The 26,715-nt window shown below is 38.8% G+C and overlaps 1 protein-coding gene and 1 long non-coding RNA gene across 5 annotated transcripts in view; one reads left to right on the top strand and one right to left on the bottom strand.

The window, feature by feature from the left end:
- The window catches only part of gmds (GDP-mannose 4,6-dehydratase), a 68,607-nt gene that overhangs the window by 22,689 nt on the left and 19,203 nt on the right, over nucleotides 1-26,715 (top strand). For all 4 annotated transcript variants that reach the window (XM_077533402.1, XM_077533400.1, XM_077533403.1 and 1 more), the window contains exons 8-9: nucleotides 19,791-19,909; nucleotides 21,125-21,221. In XM_077533402.1, coding sequence (XP_077389528.1) covers nucleotides 19,791-19,909; nucleotides 21,125-21,221 — 216 coding nt within the window. The remainder of the gene's footprint in view (nucleotides 1-19,790; nucleotides 19,910-21,124; nucleotides 21,222-26,715) is intronic.
- Nucleotides 2,798-3,719, bottom strand: LOC144027395 (uncharacterized). Its single transcript, XR_013285447.1, has 2 exons — nucleotides 3,362-3,719; nucleotides 2,798-3,254 (listed from the first exon to the last, which is right to left on the bottom strand). It is a non-coding gene; the product is annotated as an uncharacterized LOC144027395 (long non-coding RNA).

The following is a 26,715-nucleotide window of genomic DNA, read 5'->3' as shown; positions in this document are numbered from 1 at the left end:
TGCTCCTAATTGGCTTGCGGATAGATTGCGGGTCGTGTTGAGCGTCTGCTTTAATGACGTCTGAAGGCGCGTGCCTGGCCGGCTGGGCATCATCTCAGCCGTGTATCGAGTGTATCCAGTCTGCATTAAAGCCTTTTGTATGCGCTAGCATTAAAAAAAAAAATTTAAAAAAAAGTTTACATTAGTCTTTGGGACACTTAAGACATTTAAAATAGAACGTATTTATACGTTTTTGGCAGCAAATGAGTCTGTTTCAGCTGAGAACAACATTTATATGTACCTTATTTTAATTGTTGTTTCGTTAAAAATTGAAATAAAAATTAAAAAAATAATCTGTGTAATAAAAACAGGTGAAAACACAGTATTTATTTTATTTATTTTTTTTATTTATTTATTTTTTTTATATAAAGAGCTCAGAATTGTTCATTCGGTAGTCTTACCGATTCAACGTCTTGTCATCATTGCTCTTTTTTTTTTTTTTTTTTTTTTTTTTTTTTTTTTGTATGTTTGCGTGCGTGCGTGTGCGTGCGTGCAAATACGTATACATTTATACTCATTCATTCACCTAAAACCTTCTAAATATCCCATTACCCTTCGCCTTAACCAGGTACTTCAGAATCTTGCCAGAGTCGTGAGGTTTAAATGGTCAGGAGACCAGAGAAAAGGTCAGAAAAAAAAAGAAATAAAGAGAAAAGAAAGGTAAATCAAAGTGAAATCCAGCACCGACCAAACACTTCCTGCCTTCCCCATGATTACAAAATCAAAGTCTTACGCCAACCCCGGAAGCCTCTAAATTCCAGCAAATTTGGCGAGATCTCAAGAGACCAGAGGAAAAACTAAAGAGAGGAAGGAGGGAAGGATCGATAAGGCAGAATGAGATCCATAGAAGCCAGTACATCCAATCCATCAAGGTGAAGTCCAGCACCAACAAGACCCCTCCTGCGTGGTTACAAAACCAGAGTCTTATGCCTTGTGAAAACACAGTATGTTGTTTACACAAATGTTTGCATTCCCTGTGCAAAACGGATCTTTTTTTTTTCTTTACATATTTGTTGACAAAACAATGTGAACTAGCAGAGCAACCAGGAAGGCTTTCTCTTCCGTCTGGGGCACGTTCAAATATTTGCTGTCCAGTTAGCAGCTAGCGAGCGCCACTCCCTCCCCCTTTCAACAGCAAACTTTTTTTTTTTTTTTTTTTTTTTTTTTTTTGCTTCCGTGCCCTGACTGAAGCTGGCGTCGTCGTCAGCGTCCTCGCAAGATTGAGCAACCGTTGCGCAACCCCTTCTCGATTTGTATTCACATATTTCTTTCAAGCGGACGATTACGCCCTGCGTGCGTACGCGTGTGTGCGTAGATGCGTGTCACAATTCCTGGCACGGTGTTGGCACCGTTTGGCCGCAGGAGAGCCCCAACGGTGTCATTTTTCACCGTCTTTATTTTTCTTTTCTTTTTTTTCTTTTTTTTTTGCAGCCGTCCGCATGTGCAGTAATGGTTACAGATGAAGCTAATTAACAAATCACCGCAACAATCATTGATGATTGATGAAAGCGCTTGCGCATTCATCACACCTTTTTTTTTTTTTTTTTTTTTTTTTTTTTTTTTTTTTTTTTTTCCTGGGAGGTGACAAAATGAGCACAGACACGTCCGCATCAAAATTTAGCAGTAATAAATGTCATACTAATTAATGCACACATTTATGGAGGTTTGGGTCAAGTTGTATTTGACAATTTTAAAAAAAAATGTGCAGAATTTCACGTTACCTCATATTAAAGATTAAATAACTGCTCTTAATCTGAAAAGAAAAATGCACTGACCAGTGTCTGAAAAATGCAATGATGCCATCTAGTGGCCGAAAAATGACCTCAACACAAATCAATGTCACGCTCGGTTTTTTTTGTTTTTGTTTTTTTACAGTACATCTTTTTAATTTTAACTCAATTTTAATAATTATTATGAAATTACTGCATGGAGGGTTAAAAGATGCCAGCCATATTTCTATTAGTTGCACATTTTTTTCCACTTTTATCTGAACAGCAGATATAAAATGCGCGATTAATCGCGAGTTAACTATTGAAGTCATGCGATTAATTCCGATGACAGCATTTTTCATTTATTTTTTATTTTTTTTGGAAGTTTCCGATTGTGTGAGAAAGCGAACGGAGGCGTCGAACGGTGCTGCAGTCTGTGCTGACGAGCGCACGGATGGATGCGCTCGCGTCACTGCTTCGCGTTTGCCTCATCTCGTCCAAATTGTCTGAGGAAGTCTGGCCAACTTTGAGACTGGAATGTGTGTGCGTGTGACCTCCTCTTCCTCCTTCACACCCCCTTTCACGCACCCTCCGATGTGCGTCTGCGACTCTTTGTCAGACGGTCGAGCCGCTCGTGGGAAGATTCTCGGTCCGGACTGCCGAGTGTCAAAGTCGAGCCAAATATCAAAAAGGGTTTGTCGTGTTCTCACATATCTCAGACTCGCTCTTGAGATTTAAAAAAAAAAACAAGTTCTGATATTGCTTATCTGATTTTCATTGTTGTTTATCTTGCTCGTAAAATTAGTTTGAAGGCTCTCACCAGGACAACGTGGAAAGAAAGAATACTTTTTAAACAGAAATAGCATGTCTGTGTTGTGTTATCTTGTTCTTTACTGCATGGCCGATTTCTGTTCCATGTACATCAGGGGCGTGTCCAAACTTTTTCATTTGAGGGCCACATACAGAAAAGCGGAAGGACGCAAGGGCCACATAATGTTATCAAGAGAAATTATGTTTAGTCCTAAAAATTGCACTTTTTTTGGGGGGGGGGGATATTTAGAAAAATGCTACAGTATATAAACCAATTTATTTGTAATATGGCAGTAGGGTTATTATAGTTTTGGAATGTTTCAGTTTAGTTAGTTTTTATTAGTTTAGTTCTTTAAAAAAATGCTTCGTTTTAGCACTGACGCCGATGGAAATCCGAGATCGAGCCGGTTCTGGGGATGTGTTCATTTTCCCCGTAGGATTTATTGTTCGACCGGTACGGGGGTGTCAAACCCAGTAACTGTACCCGGAAAATGTGCATTGACCGGTACGGGGTTGTCGATCCGTCTCGCGACAGTCGGGTGGCTGATTTCGAGGTCCTGTATATCCGGCCCGCAGGGTCGTGGAGGGCCGGGACCGACGCCAATGGAGAGCCGAGGTCGAGCCGGTTCCGGGGATGTGTTCATTTTCCCCGTAGGACTTCTTGTTCGACCAGTACGGGGGCGTCAATCCCAGTAGCTGTACCCGGAAAATGTGCATTGTTGTTAGCAGCAACATTTAACTGACGACTGCTTCAGGAATTTGGGACAATACGAACGTGGATGAGCAGAACATCTTTCACTTACCCGGGATCGGTACCAACTACTGAAAGTAAAGCATTGCCAATATTCCTCCAGGTGCAGACGTGAAGACTCTTGTTTGTAAACAGGAGCACACGGAAAAGATGAGACTTGGCCACGCCCACCTCATTTTGTAGTCAAAAACACACGGAAGTGATGCATAAGGCCCGAGAATCCGTTCTTGTTTTGTTACTGACACCTTCTTTTCCTTTTCCCTCCGTTCCGTCTCTTCGGCTCCGCCCACATCTACGTCCTCTCGGTCTTCTCTCGCTTCATCGTTGCCAAACCGCTCAATTTGCCATCCGCTTATTACGCCTTGCGTATTTAGATTTACACGCGGAGCATCACCGTGCACGAGCGTCGCGTCCCGCACTCACTCAATCACAGTCGGCGGCTGCGCAATTCCCTTGACAGCCGCTGAGCTATAAAAAGAGACCGCCCACGAAAAAACAAAAAAAAAATGGCAGACCTGTTATTACATGTTTTGTATTACAAAGAAGAGCAGACCAAAAGGAGTTCCCGGCTGTTTTACTGGATTTTGACTGATTTTGCAAGGCCCACAGAATATTGTGTTCAATTGCTATAAAACAATGGAACCTACCAAAAGAAAGATTAAAGTCTCTTCTTTCATCAGGAAAAAAAAGTATGTTTCTATTTGTTTCTATTTTGCACCAATTGGCATTAGAAGAGAGCTAAGTTTCATCAGTTTTCACAAATCTATTTAAAATTGTAATTGAGCTTTTTTTCTACATGGACCTGGTTGATCTCCTTTGCTCTGCTGCCACCTGCTGGCCGTTTGTGTAATAACTACCATTTCTGCAACCGTTCTTTGCAGTTGAGAGGCTGCATCAAAGCCTTCTGTATGCTCTAGCATAAAAAAAACAAAAAAAACGTATAAATACGTCTTTGGGACACTTAGACCATTTAAAAAAACGCATTTATACGTTCTTGGAAGTAATTGAGTGACATCTTTCATATTCTAATTCTTGTACGGCGGTTGTAAACCGATTATATTAAACGTGGACGCTCAACATTTCCCGAGTTCTGACTGGAGTCCGCAAATTGTGATTGGATTTTGCAATTTGCCACCCAAGAGATAAAACGTGGGGTGAAAATATTGACTTTCAAAATCCGTGGCCGGACCCTGATGCGGTTTTTAAAGATCTCGAAGTGGAAATAGAACGTTTTTGTATTTCCTGGCTATTTATGTGGAACTTTCCACACACTCTCAGCAAATTCAATTCGGCACTGAAAACATGAATGCCACATGAGTGCGCGTTTCGTGTGAGGCCATTGCAGTTTTGCATTCGAGGCTAATTAGCGCCGCAAACACAGGTGCGGGAAGCCGGTCGGCCCCCCCGTCCCCCCCCTCGCATCAGACCAGACCTGCCGTCCAGCCGTACACAACCCCGTCTGTGTTTTCCCCGTTTGGACGACAGGAAATCGAGCCTGCTCGCGCCCGAGCGCGTAAAAGAGTGCATCGTTGTCTCGACGTTTCTGAACGCGCGAGTGACGTTCTGCGCCAAAATGTGTGTTTGCGTTTGGGCATGAGCGAATCCAGACCACACCCCTTTGAAGTCGGCTGTGTAGTGTGTTTTTGGTTTTTTGGGGCACGGACGCGCTCGGCTCCGCCAGTGGTTGGCAAAAAAAACCTTCTCGCCACCACATCAGTCAGATCTGACATTCATGCATTATTCATATCTGGGTGCAAAACACGGAGCTACTCCCAAAACACATGAAAGGTATGTCGGTACGCGTACATCCGTGATTTTTCTTCATCTTTTACTTTGGTACTCAATCAAATTTAATTCACCGCCGTCATACCTGGAAACCGATTTGTCAACTTTTATTGAATGTGCATGATGATAAACAAAAGAATTGAGTGTTTGTGTTGGTTACAAATATGAAGATATTAGCGTCTGCTTGACCGGGGACGATTCTTCTTTCGGTTTTTGTACCGCATTTACAAATATAGCAGAGTTTTGTTTATCCAATATAGTATTTTCTGCTTCTTGTGTATTCCATTGAAAATAGCAGACAATGGACAACGGGCAATTCACACACTGTGCAACATTCTCGCCGTACCGGCGTACCGCAACCACCGGCTCCACCGCTTGCGGTTTTGCTTCTTCTTCATCTCTGACTTGCCGCGTCCCTTCTCGTCGGCCTGGGTGGCGTCTGTGTCCGAGCCGGGCCGGGCCGAGCCGAGCCTCCCGCAAGTCTTGACTCGCGGCCAACGTTTGTGTTTGAAAGTAATTTTAGTTTTGCATTTTTTTGCTCGCCAACAGAAAGCATCTTTCATTGTGTATCGGGCTGCGAATGTTCTTACTAACTTGTTTATAAGGGAGGAAGGCTTTTGGTGTTTTTTTTTTTTTTTTTTTTTTTTTTTTTTTTTTTTTTTTTACATCTAGGTGAAGCGTACAACCAGTAATTCTTTGTTTAAGAAGTTATAGGGGGCACTATTGAGCCATTTTGTTTTTTATTTATTTTTTTGTTGTTTTTTAAATCGAGGTGAAGCGTACAACCAGTAATTCTTCGTTAAAAAGTTATAGGGGGCACTATTGAGCCATTTTTTTTTTTTAAATTGCTTCAGAAAACTCTAATATATTGATTTTCGCACCAGCTCGGACATTTGTGCAAATTTTAATGAATTTTCACCCCGTTTTAGAGCCTCAAAAACATCGCCGCAGCAGCAAAATATTTGATTTTAACCATCTTTACATGAATCGCAAAACTTGAAGACTATGAATTGATCGGTAAAAAAAAAAAGTCCATAGACGCTGCTTGTTTGTGCCACAGCATTGCAGCTAATATTTGCTTGTCATGGCTCGCAGTCTGCATGAGAAATCTTGGAAAGTTGACCCGGCTTGGCCCATAATTCACGTCTTTTGGTCTTGCCCACCCAACTTGCGCCAGTCAGTTACCTCAAGCCACCGAGGTGAAAGGTCGAAGGTACGAGCAAAGCCAAAGATGGAAAGGCGAGGTCGCGACTTCTGTGGGAAGTCTTTGCAACAACTCCCACATTTGCATGACCTGGGATGGAGATGACAGATTTTCTAAAAACGCAACCTTTATTTACTGTACAGGATTAACATTTCAACTATCATACCGGAAAGGTTTCGTAAATAGACGCTAATAAGTTATTAATAGTACATGGAAGCATAATGAAAGCGGCACAATACAGTAATCGTTTGGAAAATGAGTCCGAGCTCTTACACAGAAGTGAAAGCAACTTAATCACACTTAATAAATAAAAAGCAGTAAAACATGCTAAATCTCACTTTTTGTCACCAACATAACATAAATCAGAAATTGTGTGGTCTCGAAGTTGAGAGTTTGGGTCTTGTTGGATGACGTGCACGACGTGGAGGATTCATTCAGACTGGATTTTTGCACAACTCCTCTTTTTGACATGATGTTATTCATCTAAATATGATACGATACTTTTGCTGCAGTCTGCTCACATTTATCGATTAGAGCGTGACTTTTTTTTTCTTTTCTTCATCTCCTACACAAAGTGCTGAGCAATGTGAGTGAGTCAAAAGAAAAGTTTTCTTCCCCAAATCCGTTCCTTGCATCTGGCCAAGTCAATCCTGGCTGACCTTCGTCATTTCCTTTTTACTGAATCCAGGTTCTTAGCATCTGCTCGCGAATGGAAGCGGCCAATATACGAGGTCAACTGACTTACAAATGTTGGACTTGTCCCTGTTCAAGAACGTTGACATTTTTTTCCCATTGTTTACTTTCAACAAATTGCTTCACTGGAGCGACACCTTGACCCGATTATCATCAATGGCCGTATTGTAACTTTTGTATTAATAGAAATACGTATTTATATACATACGTATACGTATTTATATACGTACGTATACGTATATAAATGACAATATGAATAACACAAATAAATAAATATTGTAAATACGGTAGCGTGCACTCACCAAAAATGAACAAAAGTGCGAGTATGTACTTGTGTACTTCAAAATGTCTTTCTTGCGATGTCCTAGTTCAAATCCCGTCCCCACTGATGTGACAACCTTGTTGCCAACAGCGAGGAGCTTGTTCACAAAAAAACAGAGCCATTGTTAATAGAAATTTGGAAGGTTTGTTTGGCAGCTTTTCCAATCCTTCTACAAACTATTCAAAACGTGACCAGTTGATTTCCTGCTCAAAACAGACAAAAAGCAGTATCATTTTTTTGATATTATCTGTATCACAAACAAAGGAGCTCATTGGAAGTCATTTGCTACACAAAGTAACTTTCGACCCAAACGAGTGAGCGACCAAGTGAGTTGAGTGATTGAGCAAATGAGCGAACACGTCGTCGTATTTCCACCCGCCCGATACTCCAATTTTGCAACAGTCTGAACCGATGACAAGCCGCCTGAAGCAAAGCGTGTCAACACGCATTCGAAAAAAACCTGCTCAGGTCGTACCGCTTTGTTTAAAGTACGAGCAAGAACATCGTACAATTAGTGTATTGTTTCATCTGGATTCTCTTTCATGTCTCCTGGCTTGGTTTCAAGAACTGAAACCTTTTGCGCGGTTGCGCGTCACCACCAATGCTAAGGAAAGCAAAATCGCAGCCCTCCAAAATTCCACGATAGCTTGGTCTTGAGTGAATCTTTCCACTCTCACAGTTGCCACTTTCCAGTCCCTAATCCTGGTCCTTACACAAAGACTGATGCTAACCTTTGACACCCTATCATTCATATTACAGCCTTACAAGTACTATACTGTGAATTTGTTACATGCTACAAACTACACGTTTCTCGGTCATGGCAAGACAACAAAGCTAATGTTAGCATGTTGTAGTAGAACGCGTGTCAGTATGTGTTTGTTAAACGATCCGCTGTCTGTTGTATCTCGGTCGGACTAGATCATTCGGCTTCCGACCTTCCTCTAAACCTCCCGTCACTGGCTTGTGCCACAACGTTGGGATCCTCCGTTTGTCTTCACGTCCCCGAGTTAGTAAACATTTCCATTTGTTGTTGTTGCTGGAGCTGATTTCGCCATCATTATTTACCGAAGTTAAGTTAAAGTTAGCATGCTAATGCTAAGTTAGCATGCTACTGCTAGCTTAGCATGCTAATGTTAAGTTAACAAACTAATGCTAGCTTAGCATGTTAATGTTAAATTAACACATTAATACTAAGTTAGCATATTAATGCTAATGTTAATTCAGCATGCTAATGCTTACTTAATATGCCAATGCTTGCTTAACATGCTAATGCTAAGTTAGCATGCTAATGTTAAGTTATCATGCTATTACTAATGCTAAGTTAGCTTAGCATGCTAATGCTAGCTTGCTGACTGGTTTAGAGGTAAATTACACCAAGATTTCACCAACTGTTCAGTGCATTCGGCTTTACACCTTGCAAGAGTCAGCAGTCACATCCAAAATTTCCGCGGAAATTTTTCTAGTTGGACTTAGCATTTGGTAGTACGTTATCGTATGATTTGTCATGATTTATTATTGCTGGAAAAATGAAACCGATATCGGAGTTTAGATGTTATTTTGAGAATACTACCACAGTTAACTAAAACCATCACTAAAATTAAACATATTTTACCTGATCTATAACAGGTTGTAATATAGCACTTATTATTAAAGCAAAAAAAAAAAGATATATATTCCGTATGACTGGTGGTTAAAAATAATATGGTACTGTTCACTGTAACTTACTGGATTTGTCAACCTTTTGTCGGCTAGTTAAGTTTTTTTTGTTTTTTTTTAAGTCTTCCGCCACATTCAATGAACTGCCTGATTCAATCTCAGCTGTCACTCACACAAGCAGACGGGTGACGTTACATGCTTGTCTGTTGTGGTCGCATTCGCGCACTCGTTTTTATCGATAAACGTGTTTTGATTGGCAGAACAATCTCGCTCGCCCGGCGAGAGCAGCTGGATAACAGCAGCAAAGGGAATGAGAGACTGCTTCCTGTATAGACAGGAAGTGGCGGCCTTTATGAGGGCAGCGCATTGATTTTTGGAGCATGCTAAATTGTGGGAGTGCACGGCAATGAGACGCTTCCTGCCGAGAAGAATGTAATGCCGTTTATCTGGCTCGCAACAGTGGTGTAAAAGGTTGTAAAATTAATCTTGTGCTGTTCCCCCTTTTGAGACATTTTCTCATCAATCTGCGTGAGCGAGGAGGGCATTTCTTCAGTTTGGCCTATACGACTTTGTAAGCCGAGATTCAGTCGTCACCTTGATGCAAAAAAGGGAACCGATAAAATCAGTCTGCAAGTCGGACTTGAGGATCAGTTGGAGGCGGCGCAATGTTCCATCGGTTCACGTCAATGTTGCTAACCGCTGAGCTTTGTAAACATGTCGGATGGATGTGGCTTCTGACAACTTGTCAGTTTGGACTTCAAATGCATCCCTTTCGGCATATTGGCAATCGGGTGTGGTGCTATATAAATCAAGTTTGATTGATTGATTGAACAAATGTAGACCAAACTAAAACCCGGGAAATGGCCGGCAAGTGTAAAGCGTCCTGTTATCGAATCCATCTCGTCCGGTCACTGATACTCAACTTGAGCACGTATCTAGCCACCTTAATTGCTGGTCTTTTGCAAGTTCTTGGAAGGACTCATGCTGTTCTCCATGTCATCTCGAAGCCAGAATAGAAGGTTGATGCAATTCTCGAAATTCCTACCGGGAGGGAGGAAGACAAAAAATTCGATGAAATCTCCAAACGCAGCTAACATGACAGAGAAATGAAGAGGAAAAAACCAAAGGAAAACCAAATTGTGGTTCAGCCAAAACACGTTGATAGACTATTCAACATTTTTGAGGCTCTTCCTGTACTCCTACTGACACCTCAGGTCAGAGGTTAAGGGTCAGAGTTTGCCAACTCGAGGAGAGGAACTGTTGTTGGAGGTCCCCCTTGTCCAGCCCCTCCATTCGGCCAGAGAGGAGGAGGAGGAAGAGGAGGAGTCCGCCTTTCCCTTCTTGCACATCTGGCTGCCCCCAGAACGCTCATTTGGAGAAACAACAAGAATGTTTTTATTTCCCGGGAGAAAAGAAGAACTCCGGAGTGAAACCGCAGACTTAAAACATAGAGCGGCAACGGACTCGGCCCTCACACAGCCTGCTGCTGGGCCGCGACGAGGATGAGGAGGAGGAGGAGGAGGAGGAGGATGATGATGATGATGGTGAATATTTGCTCCCTGTCCAGATTGCCCCTTGTCCTCCTCGGTATTTTACTCGAGTCCAAGTGCGTCTTTGGCCTGATCTATGGATACTGCTTCCAAGTCAAGGTGCTTTTAATACCATGGTTCAAAATCATAGAGGGCAGAGGTCACAAACTTGATGCAAGTGGGCCCCCCGAAGGACTTCATCAGTAGCCCACGGGTCTGCTTTAAAAATAGTCAAGTGATCGTTTGAAAGTCTTGCTGAGATTCAGAGGAAAAAAAAAAAAATGTTGCATGTTTGAGACAAATCGTGAACGTGACCACAGTGTCCTCTTCGAGTATAAATATCATTCGTGTACCCGAGAATGAAGCTCTCGCTTTCAAAAAGGTTGGCGAGCTCTGTTCTCGAGAGCTCGTCCATCCGTCTTGCAGCCGATGATGTCAGTCTGACGCAAAAGAGAGCCGACATCAGCGACCCCGCCGTCCTGGGTGGGAGATTGGGAATGTCCTCAAAAATCAACATCCCAGGATGCTCCGACATCATCAGAGAGAGGCAAGAAAAAAAAAAAAAAAAAAAAAAAGAGGAAAAAAAAAACAAACATCAATCACATGAAAAAAAAGTTGCTTCATTTTGACTGGATTTTTGACTGATTTTGCAAGGCCCACAGAATATTGTTTTATTGCGATAAAAACACTGAGCCTACTAAAAGAAAATTCCATGTTTCTTCTTTCATCAGGAAAAAAAAAAAGTATGTATTTATCTGTTTACGTTTTGCAGCAATTAGCATTAGAATATGGGTACGTTTTCATCATTATTCAGAAATCTATTTAGAATTTTGAGCCATTAAGCTTTTATTTCAACATGGCCCTGGTTGATCTCTTATACTCTGCTGTCACTTGCTGGTCGTTTGTACCTAGAAACGTTTCTTCAACCGTTTGCAGTTGAGAGGCTTCATCAAAGACTTCTGTATGCTCAAGCATAAAAAAAAAAACCCATATGGATACGTCTTTGGGACACTTAAAACATTTCAAATAGAACGTATTTAGACGTTTTTGGGAGTAAATGGATTAAACTTACCTTCATTTTTGTTTCTTTTTTAAGACAAGGTTCATATTTCATAAGGTTTATATTCGCTACCTCCTTCCTCAGAAGCTGTCCAAATTGATCCTTGACATATAAATACGTTCTATTTGAATGTTTTGTGTCCCAAAGACATATTTATATGTTTTTGATGCTGACGCTGGGAACTCACTGCACTTTTTTTTTAAAAATAAATAAATAAATAAAATTCAGAAATTATGTTGAAATTTTGGAAAACTTTATCTCCAGTAGAAATTTACTTGCTTAGATTTTTAATTCTGCAAAGGTCCCTGCAATTTTTGTTATGAAATTTTAAACAAAGCTGTCAATTATTTGTATGTTCAATAATAATGTTTTTTTTTTTTTTTTTTTTTTAAAGCACGTTTTTAAAATTTTGTTTGACTGAAAATGAATATCGGCTTGAAATATTGATTATCGGTCTCTTGACAACTAATAATTGATATCTGTGTTGGCCTTGAAAAAAACAATAATATCATGATATTGCTGTTATCGTTACATCCCTAGAAAAACAGAGACAGACTATTCCATAAAAAGGTGACAGACAAATCCGGTAAGAAAAACCAAACAAATGGCAATTGCTTCAATTCTAACGCTCCTTTTTTTTCTTTTTTTTTTTTCTTTTTTTTTTTAGTCAGTCCAAAAACATGAAAGCTCCGCGATTGGCGTCAAACACTGTGCTGCACTTTTTTTTTTTCTTTTTTTTTTGCACAGACAGACGGACAGCTGTGCTCTATTACAGCCGCGTACAGTAGCCATGGCCCCGCCCCCTCGCCTCAAGCCCTCTGGGCGACTGTTATTGGAAATGTTCGGCCGCGACGGGAGGAAGCCGGGGCCCGATTTATACGACACAGGTGCACGCTTTGGAAGACGTTCTTCCACACGCGCGCACGCACGCACGCACACGCCTGCACCGATCAGGCACGCGAGTCGACCGACCCACAAAAAGACGGGGATTTAATATCAGCTACTTAACGTCTCCACCACTCACAAGTCACAACACACTTCAGACGCTCGCTCATCCGCGTAGGAAAAGCGCTTGCGGCGAGATCCAAGTCTCGCAAAACTCATCTGATTCTCATTTTTTAGCATTCGCGGATTGAATGTGACAAAAAAAGAAAAACGTCTTCCATTGCCGTTCGTATTTTTTGTTTCTCGCCCTCGTACGGTTGCGTTTTTTGTTCTTGGGAAAGTCCTCGGCATTTCCTCGGTGGAGGTATGCGCTGGGCGGGCCGTGCCGCGCTTTTGCCTTCTTCTTCGTTGTGCGATAGTCGAAAGAGACGCCGGGGATACGATTTCCCTCTGGGGGAAAAAAAAAAAAAAAAAAATGCATTCCAAGTAGGAGCAGCTGAAAGTGCCGACACCGCGATATAACTGCCTTCAATTTGAGCCACGTAGACCAACGAGAGATTTATTTATTTTTTTTTTCAGCAGTATTGCCGTTTTTTTACGATGACTCCATCCAAACAAACTCCCACGATATTGAAAAGCAGAAAGCAGAGGCGGCTCGGCTAGCCACATGGTAGCGATTTAGAATCGGGATCTCTTGTAAGCAAGCACATTGTCAGCTAGCGTTTTTTTTTGTTTGTTTGTGTGCACTATTGCACTTTTTGATTCTGAACTCATTTGCTCCCAGAGACGTATAAATCCGTTCTATTTTAAATATATTAAGTGTCCCAAAGACGTATTTATACGTTTTTTTTGTTTTTTTGTTTTTTTTTTATGCTAGAGCATACAGAAGGCTTTGATGCAGCCTTTCAACTGCAGAAAACAGTTTGAAAAAAAATGTTAGTAATTACAAAAACGGCCAGCAGATGGCAGCAGAGTATAAGAGATGAACCAGGGCCATGTTGAAACAAACTGTTTACCCACAATTCTAAGCAGATTTGTGAATAATGATGATGAAAATTTAGCTCTCTTCTAATGCTAATAGCTGCAAAACGCAAACAGAAGCATACTTATTTTCCAAAATGAAAGAAGAGACTTAAATTTTTGTTTTGGTAGGTTCCATGTTTTTATAGCAATAGAACACAATATTCTGCGGGCCTTGCGAAATCAGTCAAAATCCAGTAAAAGGGGGTTGCATGCTTTGTTCTTCCCCTCAAGCCCTACTTGACACCACTCTGGTGGTCCGCAAGGCCATATCTCGGGCACAGTAATTTGTGTAATCATCCCTTTCTTTGTCAGAATGAACGGTCCACTTTTTTTTTCTTTTTTTTTTTCTTTCGAGAAGGCAAAGCTGCTAATGTGTGCGTTTGGATTTTCTGAAAGTGTGGCGCGGAATATTGTTTTTGCCTACCGGTTATTAGATTTTAATGAAGTTTTAACTCAAGTATGTGAAGAATCAGCCAAGCTCTCCGCCACCCACTCAAACGAGGTCCTCGAAAGGTTAATCCCGTCCAGACTGTCAGTTATGCTCGCAATTCTCCCTCCCCATCCGTCTCGATTCACGCAGTTGCTCACTCGGAATACGTATCGCAATACCGCTAATACGCACAATTCACGTTTGGGCTGTCGCAGTCCGAGATTTGATTCCCGGATAAGACGGGTATCAAAAGTATGTTTGGTTATTTATTTATTTTTTTAAATTTATTTATTTGTTTATTTTTTGTTCCACTTTGAATCCATTTTTCAAAATGCAAAAAAACTCATTTTGATGACAAATGCCCATTCCAAAATCCAAATCAAAACGAGTGTTACGGGCATGTTGATTATAAACCAGGGATGCAACGCCATCCAAATCGTTATCGTTATCGTTACGTCGCTATTATAAACCTGCAAGGCCAAATAAAAATCATGACAAGATCATCACAGTTGAGTGATAATAACCTTCGTTGCTCGTCTGAGCCAAAATCTTTTTCTAAAAAAAAAAACAAAAAAAAAACGTATGTATTCAAAACTTAACGTGCGGTAAAAGAAAAAAAGAAGTGATTTAAATATCAGCACCTGTTCAAGCTCACACTGGCTGAATTGTTGTGAAGCGAGTCTCTCCTTGTGTGCAGGTGCAAGTTTTCATTTTTTTTTTTTTATGTACGCGCTCATACAGCCGAAGTGCAATCAATCACTCCTGCAAATTCTTTGGCTTAGCACAAGAAATAATGACGTTTGACACGGATTAATGTGCAAGTTGTCAGTCGGTGGGAGGAGCCAATCAAGCTTCCTGGCTTAAAATCAACCAGTAATCAGTTTGTTTTTTTGGAGAAGACCGCCCACCTGCACCGTCATCAGCTACTGTACGTCGCGGTTACATTTTAATTTTGAATGATCCATTTTCTGAACGGCTTACTCCTCACAAGGGTTGCTGGAGCCTATCCCAGCTGGCTTCGGACAGGTGGGGGACACCCTGAACCAATCACAGGAACGTTATTCTTGAATACTCAAATTGACTCCATTTCACGCACCTCCTTTTGAATGACAAGTTTCATAAAAAAAGGAAATCAACCACATGAAACGTTGACAGTAAATCTTGTTTGTGTCTCAATGTGACAAACGAAACTTTTTGCGTGGCGAACACGAAAATCGCGTTCCTCCATGGCTGACCTCGGCCTGTGAAGTTGTGCCAGCAGAAAAAAAAATGGCACAAACGTTTGAGGTTGCGGCCGTGTTACTGCGACGGACTTTTGACGGTGAGGTCATACTGTAAAAAAAATCAAATAAAATAAGCGCACATCTGTCTTCAGCTCTGCATCCAGACTGACTAGAAACGAATTCTGAAATAGCTTTTCGGTTACAACTCAACATGAAAGTAAAAATCACACTTCCATTGTGACCATTGGAAGACAAAAAAAAAAAAAAATGAAGCCTGCAAATTTTCAGTTGCATGCGCTAAGAGGTCCGTTTGTGGAATGATACGTTTATAAGATGAAACCGAACGGTGATGACGTGCATTTCGTGTTTGACTCACAATTATTTTTCTGCTCTGGTCCGGTTCGATCGACATGAGGTTAGTTGTGGGAATGCTTTTCAGCATTCCCACATATGTTATTGTCATTTTGATTCTCCACACTTTTTTTTGCACATGTAACAACTCCCACATCATATTTCCAATTTGCACTGCTTATGAAATAAGATTGAAAACAACAAATGAAGCAAAATTGCGAGCAGGTCATTTTGTTGGAGGTCAAAATGAGTTTTGAGGACCAAAATAAAAAAAAACAATTTACCGCTATCGGCCATTTTGTTTGTTTACTTTCGCCTCAAACGCTGGTCGTGAAGAGGATTGCTTCTGTGAAAATGGCTGAACGTTTCGATAAAAATATGAAATGTTTCGCTGTAAAAATGATTCCGTTAATCTTCCCAAAGTGTTGTGTAATTCCATCATCACATATCCAGCAATGTACTTTTTTTTTTTTTGACGTCGTGTTAACATTCGTCTTGTCATCCCAAAATAGGATTTGGGACCACAAGCAGTTTATGTTTAGTCGACGTTGTTTTTTTTTTTTTCACGTTTTGAGCGATTTGGGCCTGGTTTGAGTGGGCAGGCTTCCTTTTGGTTTGGTACCAGGGATTTTCCAGCGCCGCTTTTTGCTTGCGTATTATGTGACGGGCCATATGGAAGCAGTTAAACGTGGGCTGGCGTGATAACGGCGCTCTCCGCTGTGTCACGTCTGCTCAATACAAATTATTTGACGCCACTTTTCGGTCAAGGTGGGAATTCTTCTCAGCTCGTTTTGCTTTTCACCACATAGTCGTTTGAAATTGCTTAATTATCTATTATATATCTATTATATATTATAATTATACTTCTAATTATATCATTATTATTAATTATATATTTAAAAAAAAATAAAACTAAGCCTGAAACTAAACTAAAACAAAGCATTCATTAAATAACTAAAACTAATAAAAACAAATAGAACCACGCTGAAATCTAATTAAAACTAACTAAATAATAAAAAAATAAAAACTAACTAAAAATGAAAATTGCCAAACTATAATTTAACTTATCGTGACTGACTCATGTAAGCGAGAGCGGCGGAGGGAAGGATGAAAAAAAATAGGAGAAGGAAAAGTGTTGGAAAATTTGGTGGGGAGTGAAAAACGAGCGTTTGGCTGATGCGCGTTCACAAATGATTTTAGGGAATTAAACGTGGGAATAACCCGAAGTTCTTCCAGTCCTCGTTCTCAAATATCAAATGGGCGACTTGAGAGCGTTCAACTCTTCGGTTGCCCAAAAATCAATCCAAATTTGTTTTTTTGTTTTTTTGCTGCCTAATAAAATAAGTAGCATGCGTATCAGTCAGTCTGCTGTAAATATTTTCTTCGGGCCGAAAGAAACGTGAAGTCGTCCAGTTTACGAAAAGCTTGACATTTATCACAATGAGTACGTTCAAATTTCTGTTATTTCACAATTTCATATTTGTCTGCTCACGTTCAGAAGATATCAACTGACAATAGACATGAAAAAACATTTTCATGTCTATTGTCGTTTCGCTGAAAATTCTTCTTCTCGTTCTTGCAATGTAGTTTAGCGGACAACCACCGTGTTTTGTTTTCCTGAATTTCATCTTCGAATGTAGGTTGTCATCATGGTGATTATAGTTTTTTCATTTTTATTTTCGTTAGTTTTTATTTCGTTTTGAGGTTGTTGTTTTTTTGAGTTTTAATCAGTTTTCCGAGAGTTTTTAATAGTTTTAGTTCTTTAATAAATATTTAGTTGTGTTTTGTTTTAGTGTCAGTATTAGTTTTAGGTTTTTTCTTGTTTTTTAATGTGTAGGGATAAACCGATTATCGGCTGGGCCGATTATCGGCGCCGATATTACAATATTAAGCATTTTGACGAATATCGGCATTGGCCATTTTGAAGAATGATATGGCCGATAATAGATCCAATTAAAAAAAATAATAATAATAAAAAAAAAAGTCTTAACTTCAGAAATTTTGGAATACTGTATTTAGTGTAGAAAACAATTATTTGTTTTTATTTAACGTTTGAAAAGATGCTGGGAGATCCCAGAATTTGTTAGATTTTAAAAACAAAAGATGTCTATTGACTAAGATTTAAAAAAAAAAAAATCCAATATTTTACAAACCGTAAAAGTTGCTCAATAAACATATGCTTTAAAAAAAATAATAATAATAACAGCTGGAGTTTGTATTTTTTTCCAAATTTTGACGCCAATATTTTCCCTTTTTAGTGAAAACGAATATCGGCTTCAAAAGTTGGTTATCGGTGACCTTGACACATTTGACTAAAATGGACAAGAGACGTTCAATGACGGCGCGTAAAACATTTTTGGAAAGACGACGACGACGAATGTTGTCGACGCGCTCGGAAGAACGAATGAGACGTCAGCAAACGCGTTTCAATGGGTTGACGTTCAGCCAGCCACGCGCAAAACGCCCCTGCGTGCAATTAGCCTCCGATTACGAGCCCGTCAAATTTAAAGCAGAGCACTGGCACAAACTTCAGACCGACTTTTTTTTTTTTTTTAACAGCGCGCGAGCGATCACTCTGTCAACGTCGCCAAGAAAGACGCAAAAGCTGTTATTAGCCGCCGGTCGTTTGGCTTTTATTAGACACGCTCGTAAATGTCGCAACAATTGTGCATCTTTCGTGCCACTGACATCGACACGCCGATAAAATCGTCACATATAGAGCTGCTTGGAAAAAATAATTATTATTTTGGCAATAATTGAAATCACAATTATTCAAATGATTGTTTTGTTTTTATTTTGGTACAAAACAAGAAAAATGTTTAAGCTTTTACAAATATTAAGATCAATTTAAAAAAAAAAAAAAAAAAGCGACCAAACAATATTTATTTATTTATTTATTTATTTAATTTTAGGACAATCATTTATTTTTATGGTACAAAACAAGAAAATGTTTAAGCATTTAAAAATATTAAGACCAATAAAAAAACAAACAAAAAAAACATTCTAATTATGTAAGTTCCTTTTGGACCGAACAGAATTTATTTATTATTTATTTATTTAATTTTAGCATGATCATTTATTTTTTGATACAAAATGAGAAAATGTTTAAGCATTTAAAAATATTAAGACCAATTTTAAAAAAAACAACAACAACAAAAAAAACATTGTAATTTTGTAAGTTCCTTTTGGACCAAACAGAATTTATATTTATGTATGTATGGATGTATGTATTTATTTATTTAATTTTAGGGCAATCATTTATTTTTTTGGTACAAAATGAGAAATATTTAAAAATATTAAGACTAATTAAAAAATAAAATAAAAACGTTATATGTAAGTTGCTTTTGGACCAAACATAATTTATATTATTTATTTATTTATTTATTTATTTACTTTTATGACGTTCATTTATGTTTGTTTGTTTTTTTGGTACAAAACGAGAAAATGTTTAAACATAAAAAAAAAAAAAACTTAACAAAAAAATAAGACAAATAAAATTATTTGAAACACGAATTATCCAAGTTCCTTTCGGGGAGAAAAATAATTATTAAATTAATTATTTTTAAAATTTAAACAACTCAAAAGATAGTATTAATGTTTTGTTTTGTTTTTTATTACAATTATGCTGATTTTGTAATATACTTTATTATTTCAAGCATATAATATACCAGCATAATATATACTAGCAGTATATATTTAAGTAGAATATAAGGAATATTAAATATTTTTGTGTCCTTCATTTCCAATGACAAACTACTTTTCTATCTGCGTTTGTTGTACTTGTCGGGTGCGTGTTGTCACCACAAAAGAAGAAAAAAAAAAAAGTTTTCTGATCTCTCTTGTGCTCTCGCGCCTCATAAATATTGTGGAAGCATCCCGAGACGTTTGATTGGCCCGTTTTTGACACGGCGCTGCTTCATCCAGGAACCAAAACTATAAATTTCCACGGCGGTGGCGTCGCTTCATACGGTCGCTTACAATCATCGGAGGGGGGAGGGGCTTCCGACTTTGCAGTCTTATTTGAAGATGTTTTGGCCCGTGATGTCGCCAGCGTGAAAATTGATTTATTTATTTTTTTTGTGTGCGTACGTCGACGTGTGCCAGCAGTGGGAGCGCGCTGGCCTTCTTTTCCCACAGTTTGCCTCCCTTGAGTTTGCACGGTGACGTCAGAACAGAGGTAGCAGGCAAAAGTGCCCCCCCCCCCATCCCCTGTTCGGAGGTCATAAGGTCACTTCCTGTCAGTCAGGAGAGAAAAGATCCCGTTTGACGTTGGCCTGAGCTCTCTCGCGCTCTCTCGCTCTCTCGCTTTCTCGCTCTCAGGCAATGTGGTTGATGCTGCAACAGGAGGAGCCGGAGGATTTCGTCATCGCCACAGGGGAGGTGCACAGCGTGCGCGAGTTTGTGGAGAAAGCGTTCCAGCACGTGGGGAAGACCATCGTGTAAGCGCACACACAACATCACATAATCGCCAAGTGGCCGATGTTTGACGATTATTTTGACCTTTGTGTACGCTTAACCGTTTGCAGCAGTTTGCACACGCAAAGCAACACTGCTTGCATTGTGCATACATCTACACCATCACCCTGTAGCCTTAATTATATTTGCACCATGCAATGCATTCTGGGAATCGAAAAGGGAAGTTTTTTTTTTTTTTTTTATTTATTTATTTTTATTTTTTTTTTTTTTTAATAATCGTTCCCCTCCACTATTTGGAGGGAATAGGGAGCAGGCTGGTCCACAAAGAGTGAAAATCTGCCTATAATTGACGGCCATTCAAATGCATTGGGGGGAAATTATTATTATTATTATTATTATTATTATTATTATTATTATTATTATTTCATATTATTATATTTGAATTATTATTGTTGTTTTATGCATTCTCATTTTTTATGTATTTTTCCCACTATCATGAAATAGATGTTTTATGTTTGCGCTTTCAATTTTATATTTTTATATTTTAATTATTGTTATTTTATGCATGATCTCATTTTTTCTCTTTTTTTTTCACTATCATGAAATAGAGGTTTAATGTTTGCTCATTCATTTTTATATTTTAATATATCGGTAGTAATTATTGTTATTTTATGTGTTATCTAATTTTTTTTTCTTTTTATCACTATCATGAAATAGATTTTTTTTTTATGTTTACTCATTCAATTTTATCTTTTGATTTTTAAATTTTTGTTGTTTTTATGCATTCTCTTTTTTATTTTTTATTTGATTTTTTTTATTTAATCGGCCAGCTAATTGGTAATCTGGATTTTTTTTGGGGTGGGGGACAAAAAGTTTTTCTCATTCAATTTTATATTTTAATTATTGTTGTTATTTCATGCATTATTTTTTTCTAATTAATCGGCCAATTAATTGTAATCTTTTTTTTTTTTTATATATATATTTTATAATAATAATGTAGTTTTTATAATATTTTTTGGGGCAAAAAATAATAAATAAATAAATTAATTATTTATTTTGTTTAGTTATTTAATGTATTTAATTGCTACATCGACCTTCCAGCTCCATTCAGGTCATGTGATCATATGAGCGGCTGATATGTTTTGTCTCGCCAAGGTTTTGAAAGAAACGAATGTTTGGAGAAGAAAAAAGACGAAGCGTGGATTGCGTTGGCGAGCGTTTGATGGAAATGTTTGCAGGTGGAAAGGGAAGGACGAGCACGAGGTGGGCTGTTGCCAAGAAACGGGACGCGTGCACGTCAAGGTCAACCCGAAATATTTCCGTCCCACCGAAGTGGTGAGTTTGTCACTCTTTCACTTTTGATGCTACGACAACGATGACGATTCATTTCACTACGTGCTGTCTTGCTGCTATTTACAAAACATTTGAGAAATAAGCTAGCAAAACAGAATATTTCCCCAATGACTCGATTTACCACAAAGATTTTTGAAGTTATTTTTGGGATGCTGTTCTACTATAACACTAAACTTGTCGAAAACGCTTGATTAGTCAATCACGAGGCATATATGCAAAAAAAAACATTCACTCAACTCTAAACTACCGAATATGGAGGTTTTTTGGGGGTGTGGCTTATGCTGGAGTACCCGGAAAAAAAACAAAAAACTGTGCAAGTGCAAATTTCGCATTTGGAATATGAATTTACGCTGCTGTTGATTACTGGTTTTACTTGGCGTTAATTGTGAGTTCATTTAAAGTTCCTTTAACGCCACTAATATTTAACGTGCCATTTATCACCGCCCCATATTTAGACAGCATACTTGGCAGCACACACAAACATCCACGTCAAATTTGAGCAGTAATAAATTTAAAAAGGATTTACAAATGCAATTATGCCATCTAGTGGCAGAAAATGATCAACACAAATCAATATCACACTCATTTTTGGTTCTTTTTTTTTTTCTTTTTACTCAATTTTCACTCAATTTTATAAATTATGAAATTACCGTACCAATAACTAAAAGATGGAGCCATATTTCTATTAGTTTAACATTTTCTCCCCCCCATTTTTATGTTGAGTGTAAAAACAAAAAAAAAAAAACAACTTTTATTGTGCATTTTGAACGTGTAAAATCCGCGATTAATCGCGAGTTAACTAATGAAGTAGTGTGATTAATTGCAATTAAAAATTTGAATCGCCTGAACAACTCCCTCCTTTAAGTCTCTTTGAAAGCGCTATATAAATAATGATGACTTGACTTGATGCGTTTGAGTGTAAATGATGACACGAGCCATCAGATTACGCTTCCATCTGTCTGTGTGGAGGCGTGAAGTGGCCGTCTTTCATCACTCGGACCCCCCCCTTTTGAGGCTATTATGGCTTCTCCTCAGGGAGAGTGTCAAGTTCCCAGCGGTGTCGTGGCCCAGATTAGCCGTCAGCTTCGGGAGTGCCGGACAAAAGAAGCGCGCGAATCAGCCGAATTGTTTGCGCGTGTCGCCACATGACGACGACGATGACAAGTCGTTTCCACTTGAGGATCCGCAACAACAGCTAAGCTGCCAGCCCGGGTGGTGTCATAAACTTCCTGCCTGGAGAGGTCAGAGGTTAAACACTTTTCAGTCTCTTCAAATAAGGACAATGGACGAGAGCCGAGGAAATGTTTGCTTGCCCTCAGTTTTGCACAAAAAAGGAAACTTTCTCAAAAAAGAAGCCGGTAATGGAATCACTGGATTTGCGGGGGGGGGAAACACACCAAAAGAACGTCTCAAATATGGCAAAAAAAGTTTTTGCACTCTCAGGAGATGGTTTTTGAGACGAGTCGAAAAAAAAGTCTTTTGCAAACGTGGAATGGAAACACGCGAGCTGCATTTCCATGAACCTTTTTCACCAAAAATAAAAGCGATACTTCTATTAATTCTATTTCGACACGTCTCAAAAAAACACCTCATCAGAGCGCAAAAACATTGTTACGATATTTGACAGCTTTTTGTTTTGTTATAATAGTACAATATCGCTTTTATTTTTGCTAGAAAAGGGTCATGGAAACGCATGGAAATTTGCAAAATATTTCTATTGCGACACATCTCAGGAGAGCGCAAACACTTTTTTTTAATTTTTTTTTTACGATATTTGAAGAGTTTTTTTCGCGAGTCCAGTGTTTGCTTTTTTGCGAAACTTTTGCGCAAAACTGAAGGTAATGGAAACGCAATATCGCTTTTATTTTTGCGAGAAAAGGTCATGGAAACACAGCAAGTCGGCAAAGTCGTCTCCATGCTACATTTGAATACATTTGAAATGTTGCACGTGTTGCTTCTTCCATTTTACGTTTCGGTAGCAAAGAATTGTTTGCGGTTGCGGAAGTCTTGCGGCGAACTGGTTGGAACGACAGCGACCTGTCGAACCACATTTGTGGCGAAGAAGAAGAAGTTTGAAAGCTGACAGATGTGTTGTTAATGCGGCGATCGATAAGAGCATCCGCATCAGGCCGACACGGGCCGCCGATGGAATTCTTTCACTCTGCCAACGTGTCAATCTCGCCGTTTCAGCGAATCGGCTTTCAGCCAGTTTTGAAATCGGTTCCAGTTTGAGTGTCCTGCGCTTTTTTTGGGTGTCGTTTTGCTGCAGGTTTATACACGATATGAATTAAATGGCGTGACTGCACTTTTTTTTTTTTATTCTGCTGGTGTGGCCACGGTACAATTTCTCGGATTGTCATCTCGTGCTCAAAATTGTAAAAAAAAAACAAAAAAAAACTTGTGTGCATACTTCACCTCATTTTCTCTCAAAAACGTATAAATACGTTCTATTGGCTGCTGCAAGATATGTCACTTCTGTGTGACACACTTTCAAATGTCCTTTTTCCGGTTCATATCGAAATAAATCGACTTCAAATTATATTTAAAATCATCCCGAAAGGCTCGTTCATGCATTAAATGAAATTACCAAAGACTAAAACGAGGGACATTTTTGCTATACTTATAGTTTTAGTTAGTTTTGTAAACATAAAATGTAGTTTCAGTTAGTTTGCGTTTTATAAATATTTTCCTTTTTATTTTATTTTGTTGACAAAATTGTTTTTTGAATTTCAGTTTTAGTTTTTTTCGTTAGTTTTATTGGTAAACTCAAATAACCTTGTTTGGCCTATATTTGGAATTTCATCTTAGGGATAGACCGATTATCAGCTAGGATAATTGTCGGTGCCGATATTTGGAATTTTGATGAATATCTTTTGGGCTTTAAAAAAAAAAATACAAAAATAAAACAATCTGTAGGCCAAAAAGAGATAAATTTTGGGGAATCATTATAGAATGTTTCTGCTTTTCATAAAATACGTTTTGATTGAAATGAAAACGAAATTGACCATGTCCGATATTTGCAAACTGTAGCCTCCAATCAGAATTTGACTGTTGGACGATGTTTGTCGTGACACAAAAATATCAATGTAAGACGGTGTGTGCGTGCGTTAACGCCGCTCAGCCGTCATACTTTCCAGTTCATGCGTCGCTGGAGGCCAAAAAAGTGACAGACAGCTCAATGTGTGTGTTTTTTTTTTGTTTTTTTTTGTAACCTGGTGCGGGAGGATGAGTCTCGATGAATGGGAAGTCGTCTTTCAGTCTGTTGTCTACCCGCGTTCACGTAACTGCTCACCTGTCATATTTCTTGGCCTCTCCTCAGTCTTTGTAAATACAAGGTCGGCTGGAATGCCCCTGCAGCCAAGATTAGCATATTGTCAGACGAGAACAAAAAAAATAAAAAATAAAAAAATTGCCGTGCTCTTCTGTACAAACCAGACTTTAAAAAAAAAAAAAATGCATCCTTCTAGCAGCAGCCATTTTTCTTGTCATTGAGTTATTTCTTCAAATGGTGGCCTCGGATTCTAATGGTCTTGATTGATTGTCAGGTGAAACAGGTAAACACCTCCCACAAACGGATGAAAAAAAAAAAAAAGTGTGCTAACTGTAATTACTTGAGTTCCTTCACGTAAGACGCTCGACTTGTGTAAACATGTAAATAAGCCATTTGCCCGAGTAAACTTGCATTTTTGCATGCTGAAAATGACGTTTTGATGATTGTTGGCTCGCACTCGCAATCTCCCGGTAAACTGCTGCACTGTATCGGATTTGTATTTTTCGGAGTTGCTTGTTCCAATCCACACGCTAACTGACAAGTGTAATTCAGCAGCCGGGTGATGAAGTGATGCATCCACGGGTGAAAATGTTTGGCTTTCAATAACTGCAAGTCCAATGACCTCGTAGAAAATGAGGTGCGTAGTCCGGAAATCTTTGACATTTTTTTGCTCTTGTTGTTGTTTTTCCACTTGGAAGTGGAACTCTTACTCAGCAAATGTGAAAAGATGAAGTGAAAGTCGGCACAAATTATTTCAATTTTTTTGTATCTTTGTTTTCAACAATACCGGCAATAATCGTGATGTCGCGACATTAAAGCTGCCACAATAAATCGTTGTCATATCATGATATTAATAGCAGTTAAAAAAACACTCTGGTTGATTTCCATTTGTGCAGTTCTAGCACCCTCTGGTGGCTAGTTTTCTTTAATGCAGTTTAATTTTCACAAGGCATGTTTTGGCCCTTCTATGTTGAAAATCCATACTAATGGTCAGATAAAGGGGAACGTAATGTGCTTGTGAACAGAGTCAATATGTGTCGAAACTCAATGTATATGGTATATTATATTTATATAATTTTATATGTAATAATATTTATTTTCATATTTTTCATTGCTGTAAAGTACAAAAGCACAATATTTTTGTTTTGTTTTTTTTGTTTTTTACAGTATTGTGACATTTTTTTGTATCTCCAACTTCCACCCAATATCGTGATAATTATTGTTTCATGACCGTCATATCGTGATATTGTATCGTGACCTTTGCTACATCCCTCGTCTTCAAATGAGCTGAGAAGATACACAACATAAACTCTTTTACCTTTTTATTTTTTTTTGTCATTTTCAACTGAATTTATGAAGCAACATGTATGCCATCTTTAAATAAATTATATTTCCTGAACGCAAGAAAATTAAACCAGAAATTACACTGTCAAAACGTCGGTTTCGATTTGCCTGCATGGAACCCTAAAAATAGTGGCGCTGACGCACCTCGCCTTGGTATCTGTCAAGTGTTCATCTTTGGTATGAATGACCTTTCTTCATTTTTTTGATGGCTGTCATACCAGCGCTGAGCGGCGCGTGACGACATCCGCTAAAAATATGTTGCACGTCGTTTTCGTTTCGTTGTAACTGGGCGAACGCAAACAATGGCCCCAGTGATGGCGAATAATCGAGCCGAGCCGCCTCGTTCAGGACGGTTTGCAACGACTGTCAAGCGGCGGCCGAATGAGGTCATCGGCGATGTGATGTCGCAAGCGCCATCAAGTTGAGAAACGTCTTTTGCAGTCAAGGCCGCTTTTGGATACTCGCAGGCATTTTGATATCATCAGTTAGTGATGCTCAATGCATTCCTTGACGGAGTTTTTTTTTTTTTATGTAATGTTATGACCTGTCTGTGTTACTTTTGTTTGAATTTTCATTGCGTGCATTTCAAGTTGCGTTCAAGGAGTGGCTGCAAGAGACTGAGCATTTCTCAGATTCCAATTTTATTTTATTTTATTAAGTTTGGGTGTCCGTCGTGCAAGAATCAAGGTTATTTTAGTTCACTAAAACTCACGAAAAACAAACTACAATGTAAAAAAAACCCAAAAAACTACATTTTATGTTTGCAAAAGTAACTATAACTGGAGCTGCGAGCAGCTATAAAGGGCCCTTGTGCGACCAAATAAAAAAACTTTTCAATAACTTTGCATCTTGAAGATCTTG

This window comes from Festucalex cinctus, chromosome 10 (genome assembly GCF_051991245.1).
Source record: "Festucalex cinctus isolate MCC-2025b chromosome 10, RoL_Fcin_1.0, whole genome shotgun sequence".
NCBI classification, from domain to species: domain Eukaryota; kingdom Metazoa; phylum Chordata; class Actinopteri; order Syngnathiformes; family Syngnathidae; genus Festucalex; species Festucalex cinctus.
This window is presented reverse-complemented; position numbering and strand designations above follow the sequence as displayed.